We start from the raw sequence: 22,585 nt of genomic DNA on the forward strand, positions 1-22,585 counted from the left end.
TGCTCCGGCCTGTTCCCCACCTCCATCCCGGCTGGCACGTCCCTCCCCACCCCTGCCAAGGGCTCACTTGCAGCAGGTGGCAAACTACCCTCCCTCTGTTTCTCCTCCAGGTGGCTTGACCCTGGCCCCTCCCTGCCCGGCCGACATTGACGGGTCACCTTTGGAGACCCCTATGAAGGACGAGGGCAAGATCCCTGTTCCGTGCCTGGAGCACGGGGCTTGGCAGAAGGCTACGGCCGCTGCCTTGCGGCCACGGCCATCCCCGGCCACGCTGGTCCCGGGGCAGATTTGGACAGGGCCCCCTCTGCGCCGAGACAGCTAGAACAGCCAGCGTGGCCGGGCTGCGGTTCTCCACCCCGGTCCTCGGCGCAAACCCACGGAGCACAGCCTGGTTTCAGTCCTGTGTGGACTGAAGGGGGTGGTGTCAATGAGCAATCGTGTAACCGAGAAGTGGGTCTCAAGCAGGCAGGGGGTCGGGGCCCCAAAGTGGCTGCAGCCCCATTGTAATGAGATCCCCCCGGGCGTTCTTTGCTGCCTTCCCTTACGTCCCCCCGCCCCCCGCTGCAGATCTCCTTTGTCATGGGAGGGGAAGATGTGGAGTCTCTGGATGTTGGTGGGTGTGGTGGGATTCCAGTGTGAGAGCGTGGATATTGGCGGGTGCCGTAGGACTCTGGAGTGAGAGCACAGATGTTGGTGGGTGCGGTGGCATTCTGGCGTGAGAGCGCGGATGTTGGTGGGTGCAGTGGGTTTCTGGAGTGAGAGTGCGGATGTTGGTGGGTACGGTGGGATTCCGGCGTGAGAGCGCGGATGTTGACTGGTGCGGTGGGATTCTGGTGTGAGAGCGCAGATGTTGGCGGGTGCGGTGGGATTCCGGCGTGAGAGCGCGGATGTTGGTGGGTGCGGTGGGATTCCTTTGCAGGACATAGCGGGGGTTCCCTGGGCCTTTCTGGGTCCATGTTCGAGTGGGAGTCAGTTTTGGAGATGCTGACGGGCACCTGTGCTCTGGGTTAGAGGGAGGGGAGACAGGCGGGTGCCCCTCGACCATACCCAGGCTCTCCTCTCTCCATCATTCCTCCCCAGTCTCCCTCTCTGAATGGAGCAGGGATCCAGCCACCGACCCCCTGGAGCCAAACGCCTCCCTGCTCCTTGGTGCATGTGGGGCAAGCCGGCTCTGGCGCCCAGCTGGGACCCCAGAGGCCTGGGTTCAAGTCTCCTCTCTCCCCTGGATTCCTTGGATAAGTCACGGAGCCCCCTCGGGTGTTCTCTCTTCCGGCACAACATGGGAGCTCTGGGGTCGCTATTCTGTCCAGATTGTAACTTCTCCAGGGCAGCTCCCTGCCCCCTGGGGATACCCTGCTTGCAGGGGGCTCTTCCAGCCAGCCCCACCCTCACCCCCGTTATGAGTCCCCCCATTCTGATTGGCCCCACATCCGCTCTGCCTTCAGCCTCCTGCTGTCCCATACTAGCTGCCCTGTCTAAGCCCTCCCACATGCAACAGAGCAGGGGTCTCAATTGCCTGACCCACAGGCCAGCTACAGCTCATGAAATATTTTGCAAAAGTTATTTCATCAGGCCTGTGCAGCTGCCGGACTGGAGGGGGAGGAGACGGGGCAGGAGTCCTACAGGGACTTTACTGTGCACACGGCTCCCACATAGGCCTGGGTGCAGTGGGTGCCATTTGGCCAATGTGGACTGTGTGGTCCAGGGAGCCACCCAAGTTGACACACTTCTGCAGCCGGTGGAAGGGCGGGGATGGGTGGATTTTGCTTTCGGTTATGCCGGGTGGGGGCAGAGGATCCCAGAGTGAAATCCCGGATGTTATCAGGGGCACGGTAGGATTCTAGTGTGAGAGCGTAGATGTTGGTGGGTGCGGTGGGATTCTGGTGTGAGAACGCGGGTGTTAGTAGGTGCGGTGGGATTCCGGTGCGAGATCACGGATGTTGGTGGATGCGGTGGGATTCTGGAGTGAGAGCACAGATGTTGGCGGGTGCCGTGGGATTCCAGTGCAAGATCACGGATGTTGGTGGATGCGGTGGGATTCTGGAGTGAGAGCACAGATGTTGGCGGGTGCCATGGGATTCTGGTGTGAGAGCACAGATGTTGGCGGGTGCCATGGGATTCTGGTGTGACAGTGCGGACATTGGTGGGTGCGGTGGGATTCTGGTGTGAGAGCACAGATGTTGGCGGGTGCCATGGGATTCTGGTGCGAGATCACAGATGTTGGCGGGTGCTGTGGGATTCCGGTGCGAGATCACGGATGTTGGTGGATGCGGTGGGATTCTGGCATGAGAGCGCGGACATTGGCGGGTGAGGTGGGATTCCGGTGCGAGATGACAGACATTGGCGGGTGCGGTGGGATTCCGGTGCGAGATGACAAATGTTGGAGGGTGCCATGGGATTCCGGTGCGAGATCACGGATGTTGGTGGGTGCGGTGGGATTCCAGTGCGAGATCACGGCTGTTGGTGGGTGCCATGGGATTCTAGTGTGAGAACGCGGATGTTGGTGGATGCAGTGGGATTCCGGTGTGAGAATGTGGGTGTGGTGGGATTCCGGTGTGAGAGCGCGGACGTTGGCGGGTGCAGTGGGATTCCGGTGTGAGAGTGCGAATGTTGGTGGGTGTGGTGGGATTCTGGTGTGAGAACGTGGGTGCAGTGGAATTCCGGTGTGAGAGCGCGGACGTTGGCGGGTGCGGTGGGATTCCAGTGTGAGAACACGGGTGTTAGTGGGTGCGGCAGAATCCCAGGGTGATGACATGGGGGGGGGACCATGGGGAGGACTCGGTTTCAGGTCTTTTGTAGGCTCCCGGTTTCTATCCGGGCTCCTGGACACAGGAGGAGACACTAGCAACTTGCATGTCCCCCCTCTAGCCCTCAGAGAGAGCGACCGGCTTCTTGAAATCACGGATAAAATCCACTGAGGAGCTTTGTCTTGGGCATCCGGTGTTTGAGGGTTTCGGCTGGACTCCGGACACGTCCTCTCGCTTACCGAAAAGACGGGGGCCTCTGGATTCTCTCCTCACGCCCACACGCCTGCATCACCTGCTCAGCCAGCGTGATCCCAGTCAATTGCAGTACACTAGGGAGTAACGCTCTCAGACCCGGCTTCCTTCGCATCCCAGGCCTGGGGCTTTCCAGAAAGAACCAAACGCCTTGGTGATCAAATCCGGAGCGCGGGTCCCCCTGCAATTGCGTCAGTTTTGGGACGCCTCTCCCGGGGAGCCGCTGCCTGGGAAATTTTGGGCTGACTCGTGGCATTCAGGATTAACAGCCGGGAGGGAGAGCCGGCTTTAAAAGCCTGGGTTTGCCCCTTCCTTCGTGTCAGTCGCATTTCGACCTTCTCCTTCACGTTTCCCCAAAGTCGCTTCCTATCTTTTAGGCTGGTTGGTTTTTTTCCGTATCGGAGGGGTCGCCGTGTTCGGCTGACTCTGCATAAACAACGAGAAGTCTTGGGGCACCTTCGAGATTTATCAGAGCAGAAGCTTTCGTGGGCAAAGTCCCACTTCGTCAGGTGTATGGAGTGGAAAGTCCAGAGGCAGGTATATATATATTCCTTGTACCTGCCTCTGGCCTTTCCACCACAAGCATCTGATGACGTGGGTCTTTGCCCACCAAACTCCAATACATCTGTTACTCTATAAGAACGGCCGTCCTGGGTCAGACCAAAGGTCCATCTAGCCCAGTATCCTGTCTGCCGACAGTGGCCAGTGCTAGGTACCCCGGAGGGGGAGGACCGAAGACAACGATCAAGCGATTTGTCTCGTCCCATCCGTCTCCAGCCTCTGACCAACAGAGGTCAGGGACCCTGGCTAATAGCCTTTTATGGACCTAACCTCCAGGAAATTATCTAGCTTCTCTTTAAACTCTGTTATAGTCCTAGCCTTCACAGCCTCCTCCGGCAAGGAGTTCCACAGGTTGACAACACGCTGTGTGAAGAACTTTCTTTTATTAGTTTTAAACCTGCTCCCCATTCATTTCATTTGGTGTCCTCTAGTTCTTCTATTATGGGAACTAATAAATAACTTTTCTTTATCCGCCCTCTCCACACCACTCATGATTTTATAGACCTCCATCCTATCCCCCCTCAGTCTCCTCTTTTCTAAACTGAAAAGTCCCCGTCGCTTTAACCTCTCCTCATATGGGACCCGTTCCATATAAGGCGCCACAGGACTCCTCGTCGCTTTTGGTTTTTTCGGGAGACCCAGCAACGGTTAATCGTGCCTCCTGCCGTTGCGTTACGGATGCTGTCCCTTCCCGGGGCCGTCCTGTGCCCGAATAAGCAACCCGTCATTAAACTCGCGTTCTACCTTGATTTTTCGGCGTCTTTCTCTTGGGGGGGGGGGGGGGAAACGCACGCAGTTGCCTGTTGACACGTTTATGCCTTTGAAGCAGCATTTTATTTTTGTTACCGTTTTTTGAGCCCCCACGTGGAAGGCGACAGAGTCCACGCCTGATATGCAATTTTGCTCACCCTAGGCGTTTTACTCCATGTTTGAGTTTGAGCGGGTGTGCCCTGGTGAACTCACGAGCGCGGCGCCTCCTGCTGGTGACGCAGGAATTAGCTGAATTCAGATTTCCCTGGCTGGAGACTCTTGTCCTTTACCCCACCTTCCCCCCCTCCCCGGGAAGGAAGTAGCCAACCCGCCCGTCTGGCTGTTTGACTTTGTGGCGGGTGGCTGCCATTTGCGGCTATAAATACATCAGCAGGATCAATTCAATTAGGCCCCGGCTCCTTGGCATCCGCAAGCCGGTGCCTTTGAACTCATCCGTATGCGCGGCGGCGCGGGGGCCAGGACACACAGTACAAATCAGCGCCAGGACAAACGGGTCCGGTGCCGTCACGCCAGTGGTGCGCGGGAAATGCTCCATCATTTTAATGAAGCGCAGATCGTTATATTTGGCATCTTCCAGGCACTTACAGACAGCAACTCATTAACCCTCCCGGCCCCGGGGGGGGGGGGGGGAGCGGTGCGTCTTAGCCGCGTGTTCCAGCTGGGGACGGGAGGGCTGGCCCCTTGGCAGGGTGGATCTGTTCAGAGCTGGGTCCGAGGCGCGAGAGCAGCCCCTGCAGGATGAGGGGGGAGTGGCAGCAAAGTGGAGCGAGGTGCTGGCTAGACGGAAGGGGGGTTCCCACTTCTTGCCCACGGATACCCAGCGCCCAAAAGCCAGCCCTGCCCTCCCTGGAATTAACCGGCCATCTCAGCAGAGAGGCCGGGAGGGGAGTTGGTAGTGGAGCCTGAATTCCCCCTGCCAGCTCCAAGCACGTCTACACAGGGACACTGGGACGTGAATCTGAATTAACTCAAGGTGTGAACTTGACGGGGAGATGCTGGGGAATGAATCAGAATTAACTTGTCGTGTGAACTGGACGGGCCTGATTAGATGGCGGGGCGGCCGTCTGGCACTGGTGCCGTCTGGCGGGGCGGCCGTCTGGCACTGGTGCCATCTGGCAGGGTGGCCATCTGGCGCTGGTGCCGTCTGGCGGGGCGGCCGTCTGGCGGGGTGGCCGTCTGGCACTGGTGCCGTCTGGCGGGGTGGCCGTCTGGCGCTGGTGCCGTCTGGCACTGCTGCCGTGTGGTGGGCAGCCGTCTGGCACTGCTGCTGTCTGGCACTGCTGCCGTCTGGCGGGGCGGCCGTCTGGCACTGCTGCCGTCTGGCGGGGCGGCCGTCTGGCACTGGTGCCGTCTGGCGGGGCGGCCGTCTGGCGCCGGTGCCGTCTAGCGGGGCGGCCGTCTGGCACCGGTGCCGTCTGGCGGGGCGGCCGTCTGGCGCCGGTGCCGTCTAGCGGGGCGGCCGTCTGGCGCCGGTGCCGTCTGGCGGGGCGGCCGTTTGGCGCCGGTGCCGTCTGGCGGGGCGGCCGTCTGGCGCCGGTGCCGTCTGGCGGGGCGGCCGTCTGGAGCCGGTGCCGTCTGGCGGGGCGGCCGTCTGGAGCCGGTGCCGTCTGGCGGGGCGGCCGTCTGGAGCCGGTGCCGTCTGGCGGGGCGGCCGTCTGGCGCCGGTGCCGTCTGGCGGGGCGGCCGTCTGGCGCCGGTGCCGTCTGGCGGGGCGGCCGTCTGGCGCCGGTGCCGTCTGGCGGGGCGGCCGTCTGGCGCCGGTGCCGTCTGGCGGGGCGGCCGTCTGGCACCGGTGCCGTCTGGCGGGGCGGCCGTCTGGCGCTGGTGCCGTCTGGCGGGGCGGCCGTCTGGCGCCGGTGCCGTCTGGCGGGGCGGCCGTCTGGCACCGGTGCCGTCTGGCGGGGCGGCCGTCTGGCACCGGTGCCGTCTGGCGGGGCGGCCGTCTGGCCAGATAGAGGAAGTCTGTCTCTCAGCTGAGCTCTAGGACGGGTCGGGAGAAGCGGTGCTGGCCGAGGGGAGGGGCTGGGGAGATGGGGAGCGGCGGGCGCCCAGCTCACGTTGCCTGGGTCCCTGCAGTGCAAGCGCTCGCAGAGCGATGCCCAGCCCATGCCAGCAGCAGGAACGCCCGCCCTGTGCCAGCCCGGCCCCCGTGGGGGGAGCATCCTCAGAGTGCTGGTGGCATGGACCCTGCAGGGTCCCATCCTCAGCTGGCCTCGTGTTTCCCAGTATCTCCCCCCGTCTGTCCTACTCCCAGCCCAGCTCCCCTCCCGGACTCGGGGGGCACCACGGCAGACTCGGGAGGGGCAGGCCAATCAGATCGGGGGCTAGCCGGCGAATTAGCCACTAGAAACGTGCGACTGAGGGCTGCGGGAGTGGGGGTCTCCCTGCGCGGCGGGAGGGGACGGGACCCTTCCCCAGGAGACGGGCCGATCTCGGCTCCAGTCGTTCCCTCCTCAGCGAGCAGGGCGGGGGGCAGAAGAGGGCCTGCCCCCCCCTTCGAGGGGTGAGACCCTGCCTGGCTGGACGAGGGACGTGGGGCTTCCCCTGTGGCCGCGCGGCTCAGCGAGCCGGGGAGCCGGAGACGGCCGGGAGCCAACACACATGACATCTGGAAGGCAGGGAGCGAGCGGCTGATGGACCTGCCAGCGTGCAGCTCGGGGGGGGGGAAGGAGGGGGGCTGAAATGCAGCAGTGGGGCCTGGCCACAGAACAAGCTCTTCTAGCTAAAGAAATGTACATGGGGCCCTGAAATCTCCGAGTGACCGGGGTGGGGGTGGGGGTGTGGGGCCGGAGTTCTCCAAGTGACCAGGGTCCTGAGTTTTCTGAGTGACCGGGGTGGGGGTGGGGGGCCGGAGTTCTCCAAGTGACCAGGGTCCTGAGTTCTCTGTGTGACTGGGGGGGGGGGCTGAGTTCTCCAAGTGACTGGGGGGAGGGGCCCTGAGTGACCCGGGGGGGGGGCGGGCTGAGTTCTCTTGAGTGACCAGGGTCCTGAATCCTCTGAGTGACCGGGGGAGGGGTGGGGGGCTGGAGTTCTCCAAGTGACCAGGGTCCTGAGTTCTCCAAGTGACCGGGGGTGGGGGTGGGGGGCCTGAGTTCTCTTGAGTGACCAGGGTCCTGAGTTTTCTGAGTGACCGGGGCGGGGGCCCTGAGTTCTCCAAGTGACTGTGGGAGTGGGGGCCCTGAGTGACCGGGGGGGGGCTGAGTTCTCTTGAGTGACCAGGGGGGGCCTGAGTTCTCCAAGTAACTGGGGGGGTGGGGGCCCTGAGTTCTCCAAGTGACCGGGGGTGGGGGTGGGGGAGCCTGAGTTCTCTGAGTGACCCGGGGAGGGGGGCCCTGAGTTCTCCAAGTGATTGGGAGGGTGGGGGCCCTGAGTGACCAGGGTCCTGAGTTCTGTGAGTGACCGGAGGGGAGTCCTGAGTTCTCCGAGTGACGGGAGGGGGGGGGTCCTGAGTTCTCCGAGTGACCAGGGTCCTGAGTTCTCCAAGTGACCGGGGGGGCCCCTGAGTGACCAGGGTCCTGAGTTCTGTGAGTGACCGGAGGGGAGTCCTGAGTTCTCCGAGTGACGGGAGGGGGGGGGTCCTGAGTTCTCCGAGTGACCAGGGTCCTGAGTTCTCCAAGTGACCGGGGGGGCCCCTGAGTGACCAGGGTCCTGAGTTCTGTGAGTGACCGGAGGGGAGTCCTGAGTTCTCCGAGTGACGGGAGGGGGGGGTCCTGAGTTCTCCGAGTGACCAGGGTCCTGAGTTCTCCAAGTGACCGGGGGGGCCCCTGAGTGACCAGGGTCCTGAGTTCTGTGAGTGACCGGAGGGGAGTCCTGAGTTCTCCGAGTGACGGGAGGGGGGGGTCCTGAGTTCTCCGAGTGACCAGGGTCCTGAGTTCTCCAAGTGACCGGGGGGGCCCCTGAGTGACCAGGGTCCTGAGTTCTCCAAGTGACCGGGGGGGCCCCTGAGTGACCAGGGTCCTGAGTTCTCCGAGTGACCGGGGGGGCCCTGAGTGACCAGGGTCCTGAGTTCTCCGAGTGACCGGGGGGGCCCTGAGTGACCAGGGTCCTGAGTTCTCCGAGTGACCGGGGGGGCCCTGAGTGACCAGGGTCCTGAGTTCTCCGAGTGACCAGGGTCCTGAGTTCTCCGAGTGACGGGGGTGGGGGGTCCTGAGTTCTCCGAGTGACCAGGGTCCCCTGTCCGAGGGGCTCGCCCTTAGGGAGAGCAGAAAGGAGCAGGATCCGGAGGAGACAGCATCTTCCTCGGCATGTCCCCAGGATGCCCCTGGCTGGGTGCGGCAGGGCTTCCTCGGGATCCCAGAGGTGCCGGGTTTTGCAATTCGGCCTCCGTGGCTCTGTGCCGTGTTGTTTTCGGGTCGCTTCCGGGCGGGGGGGGGGTGTCATCCCCAACACCCTTCCAGGCTGGTCCCTTTCGCGGGTTTTATCGTCCGTGGGTCCTTTGGGGACGCAACCATCCAGCGTTGGCGCCTGCGGCTTGCGGGGGGAGGTTGCAGGGGGTGTTGGAAGAGCGGGCCCGGCCGGGATCGCTGCGGGACAGGCCTCTGGCCTTTTTCCGTGACCCGGGCTGCCTCCTCGCACCGTGCGGATCAGTGCCACTGTCTCTTGATGTTTGTCCGGCCGCAAAGCTGCCTACGCCGGGAGAGGGGTGTAGCAAGCGCATCTCAGGCGTGTGCATGGAGAATCGGGGCTTCAGCCCACAGACGCGGCCTCGTGAGCGCACGGGCATTCGTGCGAGGACCCTCGCACTTTACGTGGACGATCTGGCATTTTCTATCGCCCCACCCCTACCCCACTTTCACAAGCGTTGCAGAGAGCTGGCCTTACAAACACTAAGGCGACGTCTACACATCGAGTTTTCTCAGCAAAAAAATATGCTAATGATGAGGGACTCGTTTGCATGAGTGGCGATCTCATTTACATATTTTCTGCCGATCCGGTTTTGCGCTGGGGGTTTTTGCGCAACAACAAGCCGGCTATGTCTACATGCCGAGTTTTCACGGCAAAAATATGCTAATGAGGGACTCGTTTGCATGAGTGGGAATTTCATTTGCATATTTTCTGCTGATCCCGTTTTGCACTGGGGGCTTTTGCGCAAACACAAGCCGGCTATGTCTACACAACGCTTTTTCGTGGCAAAAAATATGCTAATGAGAGACTCGTTTGCATGAGTGGCAATCTCATTTGCATAGTTTCTGCCAATCCGGTTTTTGCCCAAAAACAAGCAGGCTACGTCTACACGACTAGTTTTCGTGGCAAAAAATATGCTAATGAGAGACTCGTTTGCATGAGTGGCAATTTCATTTGCATATTTTCTGCGGATCCCGTTTTGCGCTGGGGGCTTTTGCACAAAAACGAGAAGGCTACATCTACATGACTAATTTTTGTGGCAAAAAATATGCTAATGAGGGACTAATTAACATGAGTGGCAATCTCATTTGCATATTTCCTGCCAATCTGGTTTTGCGCGAGGGGTTTTTGCGCAAAAACAAGCCGGCTCCGTCTACACGACTAGTTTTCGTGGCAAAAAATATGCTAATGAGGGACTCATTTGCATGAGTGGCAATCTCATTTGCATATTTTCTGCCAATCCGGTTTTTCCGCTAGCTGTTTTTGCGCCAAAACCCCTCGCGCTAAACCGGATCGGCAGAAAATATGCAACTGAGATTACGACTCATGCAAATGAGTCCCTCATTAGCATATTTTTGGCTGAGAGAATTCAGAGTGTAGATGTAGACTGTTACACCAACTGGTCTGTAGATTCCTGGGTTCTTAGTTCCCTTTTTATAGACGGGTACCAGAGTCACGCTTTACCGGTCTTCTGCAATCTCTCCCGACTTCCCTGACTTTTCAAAGTCAGCTAAGGCTCAGATACCTCCGCTTTCGGCTCCCTGCGTATTCTAGGCTGCGTTTCCTCCGGCCCCGATGACTTGCAGACGTCCGACGCCTCGAAACGATTTGTAACGTGCGTGCTTTCCTATTTTAACTTCGCCACCGACTTTCCTCCAGCACTCACGAGGTTGACGGCAGGTGGCTGGCTCTGTGGCCGTCGCCGTGATGCTGACGGGCGGCGTGGCGACGTTTGGAACGCTATCGCTCGCTGAAATAATTGTCGGAGGTCCCTGCCATTTCTCACAACCGTCAACATTCCAATCCATAAAAATCAGCCAGGGAAAAGCGTAACGAGAAATATTGATACGATCCGCCGGCCAGCTACACAAAAGGAAATTCGGCCCTGCCTAGACGGAGGAAGGAGGAACGCAAATGAAAGCACCTTGGTTGAGTGTGGTGGGTGTATTAGATGGTCTGTTCCCCCCCCAAGCAACCTTCTTAGGACTTGAACGGCGTAGTGCAGAGAAAAATAACACCCTGGTGATAGAGAGCTAAGTACCCCATGGGATTAGACCGCATTTATCTTTGAATAGAGGCCGTGTCACATTCTAGAGAGATGCTACCCACCGCTTGACCACGAAACGCTCGGGGAGATTAGAATGGTTATAAAAATAAAAAAAAAACTCAATAATAAACATTGGGGAGGTTCAATTTGCCCCGTATTGATGAGGTATCGGTTAGCTGAGGACGGGAGGCCGAGAGAAAATTTCTTGACACCTTAAAGGACTTCTTCTTGGGACAGCTTGTTCTGGACGCCAGAAGAGGCGAGACAATTCTTGATTTAGTCCTAAGTGGAGCGCAGGATCAAGTCCAAGCGTTGATTGTAGCTGGACCGCTTAGAAATAGTGAACATAAGGTAATTAAATGGAACATCTCTTGGTGGGAAAAACACCGCAGCGGCCCAACACGGTGGCTTTTCGTGTCAGAAAGGGGAACGACACACACATGAGGAAGTTAGTTAAACCGCAATGAAAAGGTGCAGTGACAAAAGTAAAATCTCCCTGGAAACTTTTCCAAGACACCATAAGGGAGGACCAATTTAAATGTGTACCCCCCGCCTCCGTTAAAAATAAAACAAAGAACATCGGAAGAGAGCCAAAAACGTGCCAAGTCAAAGAAGCGGAGCGAGATGAAAAAGGCATCGTTTCAAAAGCGGGAGTGAAATCGTAGCGAGGAGAATAGAAAGGAGCATGCACGCTGGCAACTGAAGTGTAAAAATAGAATAAGAAAAGCCAGAAAGGAGTTTGACGAACCACTAGCCCAAAACTCCAAAAATAATAGCAAAATGGAGATAGTTAAGAGCAGGTTAGATAGAAATCTACCAGGGATGGTCTGGACAGTATTTGGTCCTGCCACGAGGGCAGGGGACTGGATTCAAAGATCGCTCGAGGTCCCTTCCTGTTCTAGCGTTCTATGATCTATGAAAACGGCAACTGAAATTGAATGTTGATAAATGTACGGTAATGCACGTTGGAAAACATAATCCCAACTATATGGACAATATGACCAGGGCTCGACAAATAATGCAATCTACGAGGAGATTACAACCCGGAAGAGCCGAGTTCGGGTGATCTGCCGGACAGCGCGGCTGACGAGCAGAGCTCGCCGCGGTTTGGCGAGCCCTGAGTATGATAGTTTGGCTACAACTACTCGAGAGAGAGAACTTGGAGTCACTGTGGAGAGTTCTCCGAAAACATCCACTCGGTGGGCAGCGGCAGTGAAAAAAGCAAATAGAATGATCAAAAACGGGAGCGAGAAGGAGACAGAAAATCTCTCATTGCCTCTATAAAGCCACGGTACGCCCACTTCTTGAATACGGTGTACAGACGTGGTCGCCTCATCTCCGAAAAGCTACCTTGGCATGGGAAAAAGTTTCTGAAAAGGGCAACAAAAATGATTCAGGGTTTGGAACGGGGCCCGTATGAAGAGAGATTAAAAAGACGGGGACTTTTCAGCTTGGAAAAGAGGAGACTGAGGGGGGGTAGGATAGAGGTCTGTAAAATCATGCGTGGTGTGGAGAGAGCGGATAAAGAAAAGTGATTTACTTGTTCCCATCACATAAGAACTAGGGGTCACCGAATGAAATGGATAAGTAGCAGCTTTCAGACAAACAGAAAGGAGTTTTTCTTCACACAATGCACTGACAACCTGTGGAACTCCTCGCCACAGGATGGGGTGAAGACTGGAACAGGGTTCCAAAAAAAGCTAGATATGTTTATGGAGGACAGGTCCAGGCTGGGCAGGGGCCTCTGTTTGTCAGGGGCTGGGAATAGGTGATAGGGGAGGGATCACGTGAGGATTTCCGGTTCTGTTCACTCCTTCTGAGGCACCGGGCACTGGCTGCTGCGGGCAGACAGGACGCCGGGCTAGGTGCACCCAGTGTGGCCGTTCTGATGTTCATTTCGGTTGAGAAACATTTTTGAGGAAAACAATGTAATCCTTCCTGCTCTGCCACTTTGTGGCCCTGCACCACTAACCTCCCGACCCCCTGTGTGCCTCAGTTTCCCCGTATGCAAAACAGCAGTACTACTTTCTATGCACTCTTGTTAACCATTGGGAGCCGGATGGGTGCGAAGTGCCATACAACTGCGGCTGTTCCCGAGACAGCTGAGTCACCTCCACGATGTCACAATGAATTCCCCCTGCCCCGTCCCGCAGTCCCCAGCCTCCGATCTCCCCAGATCACTTGGGCCCCTTTCTTCTCTCCTCCGTGCTTTGCTCCCACTGCTGCCTCCCATGGCCAGAGCCGGCTGTGCCCTCCGAGATGGGGCTCCCGGTCACTGGGGTCCCCAGTTCTGTGCTTGTCCCTGCGACAATCAGCTCCCTCCCCTTGTTACACCAGTAGCCCCCGGGGATACTGAGTCGCACCCCTCGGCATGCAGCCCCTGAGCCAACCCAGCACACCGCCTCCTGCCACAGAGGAGGGCTGAATCCCAAGCATAGGAGATGCCCTGGAAAGGAGGGCAGGGCTGTGCAGTGAATGGGGAGGCCTGGAGTCTCTTTCCTGCAGCGGGGAGTTCCGCAGATCCGGCTCCCACGGGAGTTCTGTCTCCTCTCAGTCTTCTCCTTTCCAAACTAAGCAAGCCCGATATTTTCTGTCTTCCCTCATCGCTCATGTTCTCTAGACCTTTCCTCATTCTGATTGCTCCCTGAATTTATCTAGCTCTTGTTTAAACTCTGTTCTAGTCCTCGCCTTCACAGCCTCCTCCGGCGAGGAGTTCCACAGGTTGACTACGCGCTGTGTGACGAAGAACTTTCACTTTTTCCGTCTCTTTAGCCTCTCCTCGTATGGGACCCGTTCCAAACCCCGAATCATTTTAGTTGCCTTTTTCTGAACCCTTTCCAAGGCCAAAATATCTTTTTTGAGGTGAGGAGACCACATCTGTGACAGTATTCAAGATGCGGGCGTCCCGAGTTCTGTCCTCGCACTCGAAACAACGCCAAATACCTCGTGTCTGGATCGTCGGGGCGCCCGAATCCCCGTTGGCTGGTCCGATGGATTTCGAAGGGCCGGCAGCTCCCCTGATGTGTCTTTTCTGTCCCCTTCCTTCCCCCTGGGCTCCCCTTCCCCAACGACGCAGAGGAAGGCTGAGCAGGACAGGTGGCAGCGGGAAATCGGCTTCCTTCCACACCCGACGGACAGGGCGACCAAGGGCGGGAGCGTCCCATCTGCACCATGGGATTCGGGACTCAGTTTCCCCAGCTGCTGAGGTTCCCAGGGGCTGTGATATGGTGGGGGGGGGGGTCACGTCTCCGGTGGGGGTTCCTGGGGTCTGTGATATGGTGGGGGGGCAGTCTTGTCTCGGGGAGCTCCCGGGGGCTGTGATACGGTGGGGGGGGAGCAGTTGTGTCTTGGGGGGGCTTTAACCTTGGTGGAAAAACCCTTCCGTCACTGCAGCGCATAAACAGGCACCGAGCTGAGAGCCCTGGAGCACATCACTGCCTGGCTCTGTGCCTCAGTTTCTCCCCTGGGCAGGGAGCTAGTGGCTCTGCTCTGGTCTCTCCATGCCTCGGATTATCCCCTGGGAATGGGGCTAGTGGCTCTGCTCTAGTCTCTCCGTGCCTCAGTTTCCCCCATACGAACTGGGCTAGTGGCTCTGCTCTAGTCTCTCTGTGCCTCAGTTTCTCCCCTAGGAATGGGGCTAGTGGCTCTGCTCTAGTCTCTCCGTGCCTCAGTTTCCCCCATACGAACTGGGCTAGTGGCTCTGCTCTAGTCTCTCTGTGCCTCAGTTTCCCCCATACAAACGGGGCTAGCGGCTCTGCTCTGGTCTCTCCATGCCTCAGTTTCTCCCCTAGGAATGGGGCTAGCGGCTCTGCTCTGGTCTCTCTGTGCCTCAGTTTCTCCCCTAGGAATGGGGCTAGCGGCTCTGCTCTGATCTCTCCGTGCCTCAGTTTCTCCCCTAGGAAGGGGGCTAACGGCTCTGCTCTGGTGCCTCAGTTTCTCCCCTAGGAATGGGGCTAGCGGCTCTGCTCTGGTCTCTCTGTGCCTCAGTTTCTCCCCTAGGAATGGGGCTAGCGGCTCTGTTCTGGTCTCTCTGTGCCTCAGTTTCTCCCCTAGGAATGGGGCTAGTGGCTCTGCTCTGGTCTCTCCGTGCCTCAGTTTCTCCCCTAGGAATGGGGCTAGCGGCTCTGCTCTGGTCTCTCCGTGCCTCAGTTTCTCCCCTAGGAATGGGGCTAGCGGCTCTGCTCTGGTCTCTCCGTGCCTCAGTTTCTCCCCTAGGAAGGGGGCTAACGGCTCTGCTCTGGTCTCTCTGTGCCTCAGTTTCTCCCCTAGGAATGGGGCTAGCGGCTCTGCTCTGGTCTCTCCGTGCCTCAGTTTCTCCCCTGGGAATGGGGCTAGCGGCTCTGCTCTGGTCTCTCTGTGCCTCAGTTTCCCCCATACGAACTGGGCTAGTGTCTCTGCTCTGGTCTCTCTGTGCCTCAGTTTCTCCCCTAGGAATGGAGCTAGCGGCTCTGCTCTAGTCTCTCTGTGCCTCAGTTTCTCCCCTAGGAATGGGGCTAGCAGCTCTGCTCTGGTCTCTCTGTGCCTCAGTTTCTCCCCTAGGAATGGGGCTAGCGGCTCTGCTCTGGTCTCTCCGTGCCTCAGTTTCTCCCCTAGGAAGGGGGCTAACGGCTCTGCTCTGGTCTCTCTGTGCCTCAGTTTCTCCCCTAGGAATGGGGCTAGCGGCTCTGCTCTGGTCTCTCCGTGCCTCAGTTTCTCCCCTGGGAATGGGGCTAGCGGCTCTGCTCTGGTCTCTCTGTGCCTCAGTTTCCCCCATACGAACTGGGCTAGTGTCTCTGCTCTGGTCTCTCTGTGCCTCAGTTTCTCCCCTAGGAATGGAGCTAGCGGCTCTGCTCTAGTCTCTCTGTGCCTCAGTTTCTCCCCTAGGAATGGGGCTAGCAGCTCTGCTCTGGTCTCTCTGTGCCTCAGTTTCTCCCCTAGGAATGGGGCTAGCGGCTCTGCTCTGGTCTCTCTGTGCCTCAGTTTCTCCCCTAGGAATGGGGCTAGCAGCTCTGCTCTAGTCTCTCTGTGCCTCAGTTTCCCCCATACGAACTGGGCTAGTGTCTCTGCTCTGGTCTCTCCGTGCCTCAGTTTCTCCCCTAGGAATGGGGCTAGCGGCTCTGCTCTAGTCTCTCTGTGCCTCAGTTTCTCCCCTAGGAATGGGGCTAGCAGCTCTGCTCTAGTCTCTCTGTGCCTCAGTTTCCCCCATACGAACTGGGTTAGTGTCTCTGCTCTGGTCTCTCTGTGCCTCAGTTTCTCCCCTAGGAATGGGGCTAGCGGCTCTGCTCTGGTCTCTCTGTGCCTCAGTTTCTCCCCTGGGAATGGGGCTAGCGGCTCTGCTCTGGTCTCTCTGTGCCTCAGTTTCTCCCCTAGGAATGGGGCTAGCGGCTCTGCTCTGGTCTCTCTGTGCCTCAGTTTCTCCCCTAGGAATGGGGCTAGCGGCTCTGCTCTGGTCTCTCTGTGCCTCAGTTTCTCCCCTGGGAATGGGGCTAGCGGCTCTGCTCCGGTCTCTCTGTGCCTCAGTTTCTCCCCTAGGAAGGGGGCTAGCGGCTCTGCTCTGGTCTCTCTGTGCCTCAGTTTCTCCCCTAGGAAGGGGGCTAGCAGCTCTGCTCTGGTCTCTCTGTGCCTCAGTTTCTCCCCTAGGAAGGGGGCTAGCGGCTCTGCTCGGGCTCACCCCCTCCCCTCCCTCTTTTGCAGAGATCCGAGAAGCCTTCAAAGTATTTGACCGGGACGGGAACGGCTTCATCTCCAAGCAGGAGCTGGGCACGGCCATGCGCTCCCTGGGCTACATGCCCAACGAGGTGGAGCTGGAGGTCATCATCCAGCGGCTGGACATGGACGGTGAGTCCCCCCGGCCGGCCCGCCCTGCCCGGCGCCGTGCTGAGCCTGCGTGCAGGGTGGGCAGGCGGCCGGTGTTACGGCAGGGTCTCCGAGCCGCTCGCCGGGGAAGTATCCTACTGCTGCCACCAGCGTCGCGCCGGTCTGCCAGCGGGTGGGGCGCAGGGTTAGGGCCGGCCAGAGAGACCCCGGCACGCCGCCTGGACCGGAGCTGAGCTGCCGGCCTCTTGCCACCAGGCCAGGGGAGGGCCAGGCCCAGCAGCCTGGGAAAGGGATTCCCGGGAAAGTCGTCCTATGAGAGTGCAGGGCTGCCCCTCCTCCAACCGCGGGGTCTCCGCGTCCGGGTCGGGAGTCGTGGCTGTGCCCCTACCCGGGTCTGTGCCCTCCTTCTCACCTGGCACCCCGTACCCGTGGCACCCGCCGCCCCGTCCCCCTGTATTCCTGCCATTCTGTACCCCTGGCACCCGCCCCCCCGTCCCCCTGTATTCCTGCCGTTCTGTACCCCTGCCACCCGCCGCCCCGTCCCCCTGTATTCCTGCCATTCTGTACCCCTGCCACCCGCCGCCCCGTCCCCCTGTATTCCTGCCATTCTGTACCCCTGGCGCCCGCCGCCCCGTCCCCCTGTATTCCTGCCATTCTGTACCCCTGGCGCCCGCCGCCCCGTCCCCCTGTATTCCTGCCATTCTGTATCCCTGGCGCCCGCCGCCCCGTCCCCCTGTATTCCTGCCATTCTGTACCCCTGGCGCCCGCCGCCCCGTCCCCCTGTATTCCTGCCATTCTGTACCCCTGGCGCCCGCCGCCCCGTACCCCTGTATTCCTGCCATTCTGCACCCCTGGCACCCGCCGCCCCGTCCCCCTGTATTCCTGCCATTCTGTACCCCTGGCACCCACCGCCCCGTCCCCCTGTATTCCTGCCATTCTGTACCCCTGGCGCCCGCCGCCCCGTCCCCCTGTATTCCTGCCATTCTGTACCCCTGGCACCCGCCCCCCCGTCCCCCTGTATTCCTGCCATTCTGTACCCCTGGCACCCGCCCCCCCGTCCCCCTGTATTCCTGCCATTCTGTACCCCTGGCGCCCGCCCCCCCGTCCTCCTGTATTCCTGCCATTCTGTACCCCTGGCGCCCGCCCCCCCGTCCTCCTGTATTCCTGCCATTCTGTACCCCTGCCACCCGCCGCCCCGTCCCCCTGTATTCCTGCCATTCTGTACCCCTGGCGCCCGCCGCCCCGTCCCCCTTTATTCCTGCCATTCTGTACCCCTGGCGCCCGCCGCCCCGTCCCCCTGTATTCCTGCCATTCTGTACCCCTGGCGCCCGCCGCCCCGTCCCCGTGTATTCCTGCCATTCTGTATCCCTGGCGCCCGCCGCCCCGTCCCCCTGTATTCCTGCCATTCTGTACCCCTGGCGCCCGCCGCCCCGTCCCCGTGTATTCCTGCCATTCTGTACCCCTGGCGCCCGCCGCCCCGTCCCCCTGTATTCCTGCCATTCTGTACCCCTGGCGCCCGCCGCCCCATCCCCCTGTATTCCTGCCATTCTGTATCCCTGGCGCCCGCCGCCCCGTACCCCTGTATTCCTGCCATTCTGTACCCCTGGCACCTGCTGCCCTGTACCCCTATGCCTCTGTAACCCTGTACCCCTGTAACTATCTACCCCTGTATCCCTACCACCCTGGACCCCAGCACCTGCTGCCTCGTACCCCGCTAACCCTGTATCCATGCCATCTGCCACTGTGCTACCCTGCCGCCCCGTACCCCTGTAACCCTACTGCACCGTAATGCTGTACCCCTGCCACTGTGCTGCCCGGCCACCCTGTACCCCTGCCGCCTACTACACCTGCCACTGTGCCACCCTGCCGCTGTGGTGACCCCAAGGCCAGAGGGAGCAGGCTGCCTGCGAGGAGCCAGCCGATGGCGCGTCAGCCGGCGTGGGCCTCCTCGTGGCCACGGTGCGACGGAGGTGGGTCCGCTCTGCGGCCATTGGATCCCATTCCCGGCTGCACCTGGCTGCTCGGGGACCTTAAACAGCTTGTGAAGTCCCTCCCGCCCAGCCACGCCGTGCATGACCTCCCCAAAGCTTTTCAGCCGAGCTCCTCCCTTTAGCGGGGTGCTGTGTTCTCTTGCCAGCCCCGTACAGGAGCCGGTGGGTTTGAGGAGGGATTGAGGGGCCCCCCCACACCGGCGTCGGCTAGCGCCGATCGAGTTGGGGTCATTAGGACGTTGGCAATCCTAAACCGGCTCATTCCCCTCTTCCCCCCAGGCTCTCCGGGGAGGCTGCCCCCAGCGGGTGGTTGGTGGAAGAGGCAGCACTGAAGGGAGCCGGGGGGTGTCTCCGGAGAAGCCGGGGGGAAGGAGAAATGACCCCCAGGGGTCCCTCTGGCCATGTCCCCGGATCAACATCCCTGGGGAGGTCAGATTTGCCGACGTGCTGCACAGCTTTGCCTCGGAGTGAAAACGAGGTGCCCGACTGGGTTTGGCTGAAAACAGACCCCCGGGGCAGTCTCCCCCGCGCCTGCCTCCCCCTCGCCGCTGGCCAGGTAACTCGGTCCTCTCTCTTTCCCAGGAGACGGGCAGGTGGATTTTGAGGAGTTTGTGACGTTACTGGGGCCCAAGCTGTCCACCTCGGGCGTCCCCGAGAAATTCCACGGCACCGACTTCGACACCGTCTTCTGGAAGGTAACGGGAGCCCCTCTCCACGTCCCCGTCCATGCCCTCCCCAAGTTACCCCAAGGCGAGAGGGCCCAGGGCGGGTGTGGGGGGCACCGGAGGACGCTGGTTTTCGCTCGGGGCCCAAGACGCTCCAGTTGACCATCTACCGTTGTCATCACGTCGGTCAGTCCCAGCCGGCGAGGTATCGGGGCCAAGCCTGCAGGGGAGGTGATGCCGGGGGGAGGCCCCCTCGGGCTGGCCCAGTTCTTGCAGCCCCCTAGGCGGGGCTCTGAGTGCCGATCCCGCCCGGCCACAGTGCGACATGCAGAAGCTGACGGTGGACGAACTCAAGCGGCTGCTCTACGACACCTTCTGCGAGCACCTGTCCATGAAGGACATCGAGAACATCATCATGACGGAGGAGGAGAGCCACACGGGCACCGCCGAGGCGTGCCCGGTCGACGTGGAGCGTGAGTGCCCCTGCCCCGCCCCTTCCGCCCGAGGCCCCGCCCCTTCCGCCCGAGGCCCCGCCCCTTCCGCCCGAGGCCCCGCCCCGTCCCCGGGCCCGGAGCTGAGCCGTGACCCCATACCACCACTCATAAAGTGGCCCCCTGTGAACATTATCGCCCGAGCTACTGAAATACCAGAGTCCACAGACAGGGGGCGAGCTTGCGGCCGGACCGTCCCCCTGGTGGCTGAGCATGGAGTAGCAGGCTCTCCTCAGCTAGCCCACCTCCCCAACAGACGGGACCTCCTGTTCCAGGGCCTCGCTTGCCACTGGGCTCCTGCCCCACGGCCCTGCTCTGCTCCAGCAGACTCCGTCCACGGCCTCCCACTCCCCTAGCTGCCCTAGGCCTCTCCCCCCGGCCGCTCCGGGCTCTCTGTCAAGGCCCACAAAATTTTGGCACCTGAGGCGGGGAGCTCAATTGCCGCCCCCATGTTCCCATGCTGCACCAGCAGCAGACACAAATTTCTACACCCTGGGTCCTAGTGGTGCCCCCTAAGTCTGGCACCTGAGGTGGCTGCCTCAGTTTGCCTCATGGTAGGGCCGGCCCTGGCCCCCGGGCTCCCGCTCTGAGTGGCTCTTTTGCGCTCTCACACACGTTTTCTCGTTCTGTTGCCCCGCCCCCTTTGGCGGAGGCCACGCCCCTTTGGCGGAGGCCCCGCCCTTTCTAAGCTGCCGGGAGCCAGCCTGCACCTAAGTACCACCAGACATAAAGTGACCCCCCCTTCCCACCAAAATGATTGCTCAGCCCGAATCTAGCCCGGGGAGACTTCTGCGGGCCCCTTCCATCGCAGGGAAGGTGTCGGCCCAGAGCCTTCTCCGAGGAGCCAGCCAGGCACCATTGTAATTAAGACAGCACCTGTTAATTAAGAGTATGTTAATGAAGGAGGCGGCCCCGGTGCGGGGTCGGTTCCGCATGCCGAGTGGCAGGAGCCGGTGCAGGGCAGGGCAGGGAGGCGGGTGGGAGGGCTGGCTGCGTGCAGGGTGGACTAAGGAGACCAGTGGGAGGGCTGGCTGCGTGCAGGGTGGACTAGGAGCAGGACGGAGGACACCCAGCCGACCTGTCCCCTGCCCCGCAGCCGGCTCCAACCAGCAAATCCGCCAGACCTGCGTCCGGAAGAGCCTGATCTGCGCCTTCGCCATTGCCTTTATCATCAGCGTCATGCTCATCGCCGCCAACCAGGTGCTGAGGAGCGGGATGAAGTAGCCGGGCGGACAAGGACAGACGGACCGACCGATATAAATATATACATAGAGAGAGATATCTCCGATATATTGAATATCTACGCCACGGGGGGGGACCCCCTGACGCTTCCTCCATGGAGCGTGTCCCGTGCACCCCCCCTGCCTCCGCCCTGCCCCCACCCTGGCGGGGAGCGCCCTGTCTCCCGAGGGCAGGGCCCAGGTCCCCCGGGGGCAGGAGAGGCCGCCGGCCTCGCATGGCTGTTTGCAGCACATTTAGACGCAGCCAAAAGTGCATGTCCCGCGCATGGAGCCCCCCCCGCCCCGCCCTCGCGTGTGCTTTTGTACCTGGAGATTAGCCCCCTAGCAGAGCCGAATATATTCTATAGCTCTATATTTACGAGAAGCCAAATCGTCCCGTAAGCAATACACGGTCCTTGTGCCCAAGGGCTGGATTCCACCACTCACGGTTGCGCCATCTCCCCGAAACCGCCCCCTCCACACCCCGGCCACCCACCGTGCCCCTGGCCTGCGGGGCGACCGCCGGTCAGGCACCGTGCCTCAGTTTCCCCTGTTGCAAAACCGGACATTGTGAGTTTTATCCTGCGCAGAAGCACTGGGTAACAGCTGGGTTGCAAGCCCGGTAACCCCACCGCTCATGCTGCGGGGTGACCGTTGGTCAGGCACCGTGCCTCAGTTTCCCCTGTTGCAAAACCGGACATTGTGAGTTTTATCCTGCGCAGAAGCGCTGGGTAACAGCTGGGTTGCGAGCCCAGTAACCCCACCGCTCATGCTGTGGGGTGACTGTCGGTCAGGCACCGGGCCTCAGTTTCCCCTGCTGCAAAACCGGACATCGTGAGCTTTGTCCTGCGCAGAAGCACTGGGTAACAGCTGGGTTGCGATCCCGCTAACCTCACCACTCATCCTCCACTGCCTGTCTCTGAGCCCCTCCCCACCCCACATGGAGAGGGGGCTGACACCGCTCTCTGCCCCTCCGGTAAGCACGTGTCCCGGCCGGAGAGCCACTTGGGAGCTGCCTTCCGGGCACAGCCTTCTCATCCCCTGTCACCCCTGGGTGCCCCTGTCCCCGACCATCCCTCATACTCATGCCCCTACAGCCTGGATGTAGCATCAGACCAGTTTGGGTTTGGTTTTTCTTTTTTCTTTTTTTTAATTTTCAATCCAAATAAAAATGGAATTTATAAACGGATCCACGTGTGCCCAGATCCAGTGACTGGGAGCGATCCCAGCCAGCGAGAGGCCGGGCTCGGCAGACACTTTGGGGGATGGAGCTCAAATTCAGAGGGACTTTGCCCATCCGCGGGCCTGGTGGATCGCAGTCCTAGTTTGGCCCTAGCTGCAAATTCTATCGGCACCAGGAATATTCCTGGCTCGGAGCCCTAGTTCGGGGCTGGGTTTTTCTTCTGGCTCTGCCTGCTACCCCCTCTATGTAATTTAAAAGAGCCATGGACACACACACACGCCTCGCCGCCACCATCTGCTTCCTACCCGCTGGCTCTGTGCATCCATGGGCGGGGTGTGTGCAAAATCCCTACTTGGATTTATACTAGGGTAGCACCAAGTGGCAGGGTGGCCTGTCCCTTTAAGAGCCACGGGGCAATTAGCCAGCGACAGGTAATCAGCACTACATCGGCCATAACGAGCTGCCTCCCAGGCTAGGCCAAACTCCACTGCAGGGAGGAAGGCCAGGGAGATTCCAG

General features: G+C 60.2%; 1 protein-coding gene across 2 annotated transcripts in view; it reads left to right on the forward strand.

Annotated features, from left to right (window-relative positions):
* CABP7 (calcium binding protein 7) overlaps positions 1–22,087 on the forward strand; it is a 29,406-nt gene extending 7,319 nt beyond the window's left edge. Inside the window, exons 2-5 of one of the 2 annotated variants that reach the window (XM_075916989.1) lie at positions 16,396–16,539; positions 19,092–19,204; positions 19,494–19,647; positions 20,762–22,087. In XM_075916989.1, coding sequence (XP_075773104.1) covers positions 16,396–16,539; positions 19,092–19,204; positions 19,494–19,647; positions 20,762–20,889 — 539 coding nt within the window. In that variant the 3' untranslated portion in view covers positions 20,890–22,087. The remainder of the gene's footprint in view (positions 1–16,395; positions 16,540–19,091; positions 19,205–19,493; positions 19,648–20,761) is intronic. The other variant, XM_075916990.1, reaches the window with a different exon arrangement.
* Positions 22,088–22,585: the final 498 nt, after the last annotated feature.

The sequence above is a fragment of the Pelodiscus sinensis genome, unplaced genomic scaffold, assembly GCF_049634645.1.
Source record: "Pelodiscus sinensis isolate JC-2024 unplaced genomic scaffold, ASM4963464v1 ctg67, whole genome shotgun sequence".
Lineage (NCBI taxonomy): Eukaryota > Metazoa > Chordata > Testudines > Trionychidae > Pelodiscus > Pelodiscus sinensis.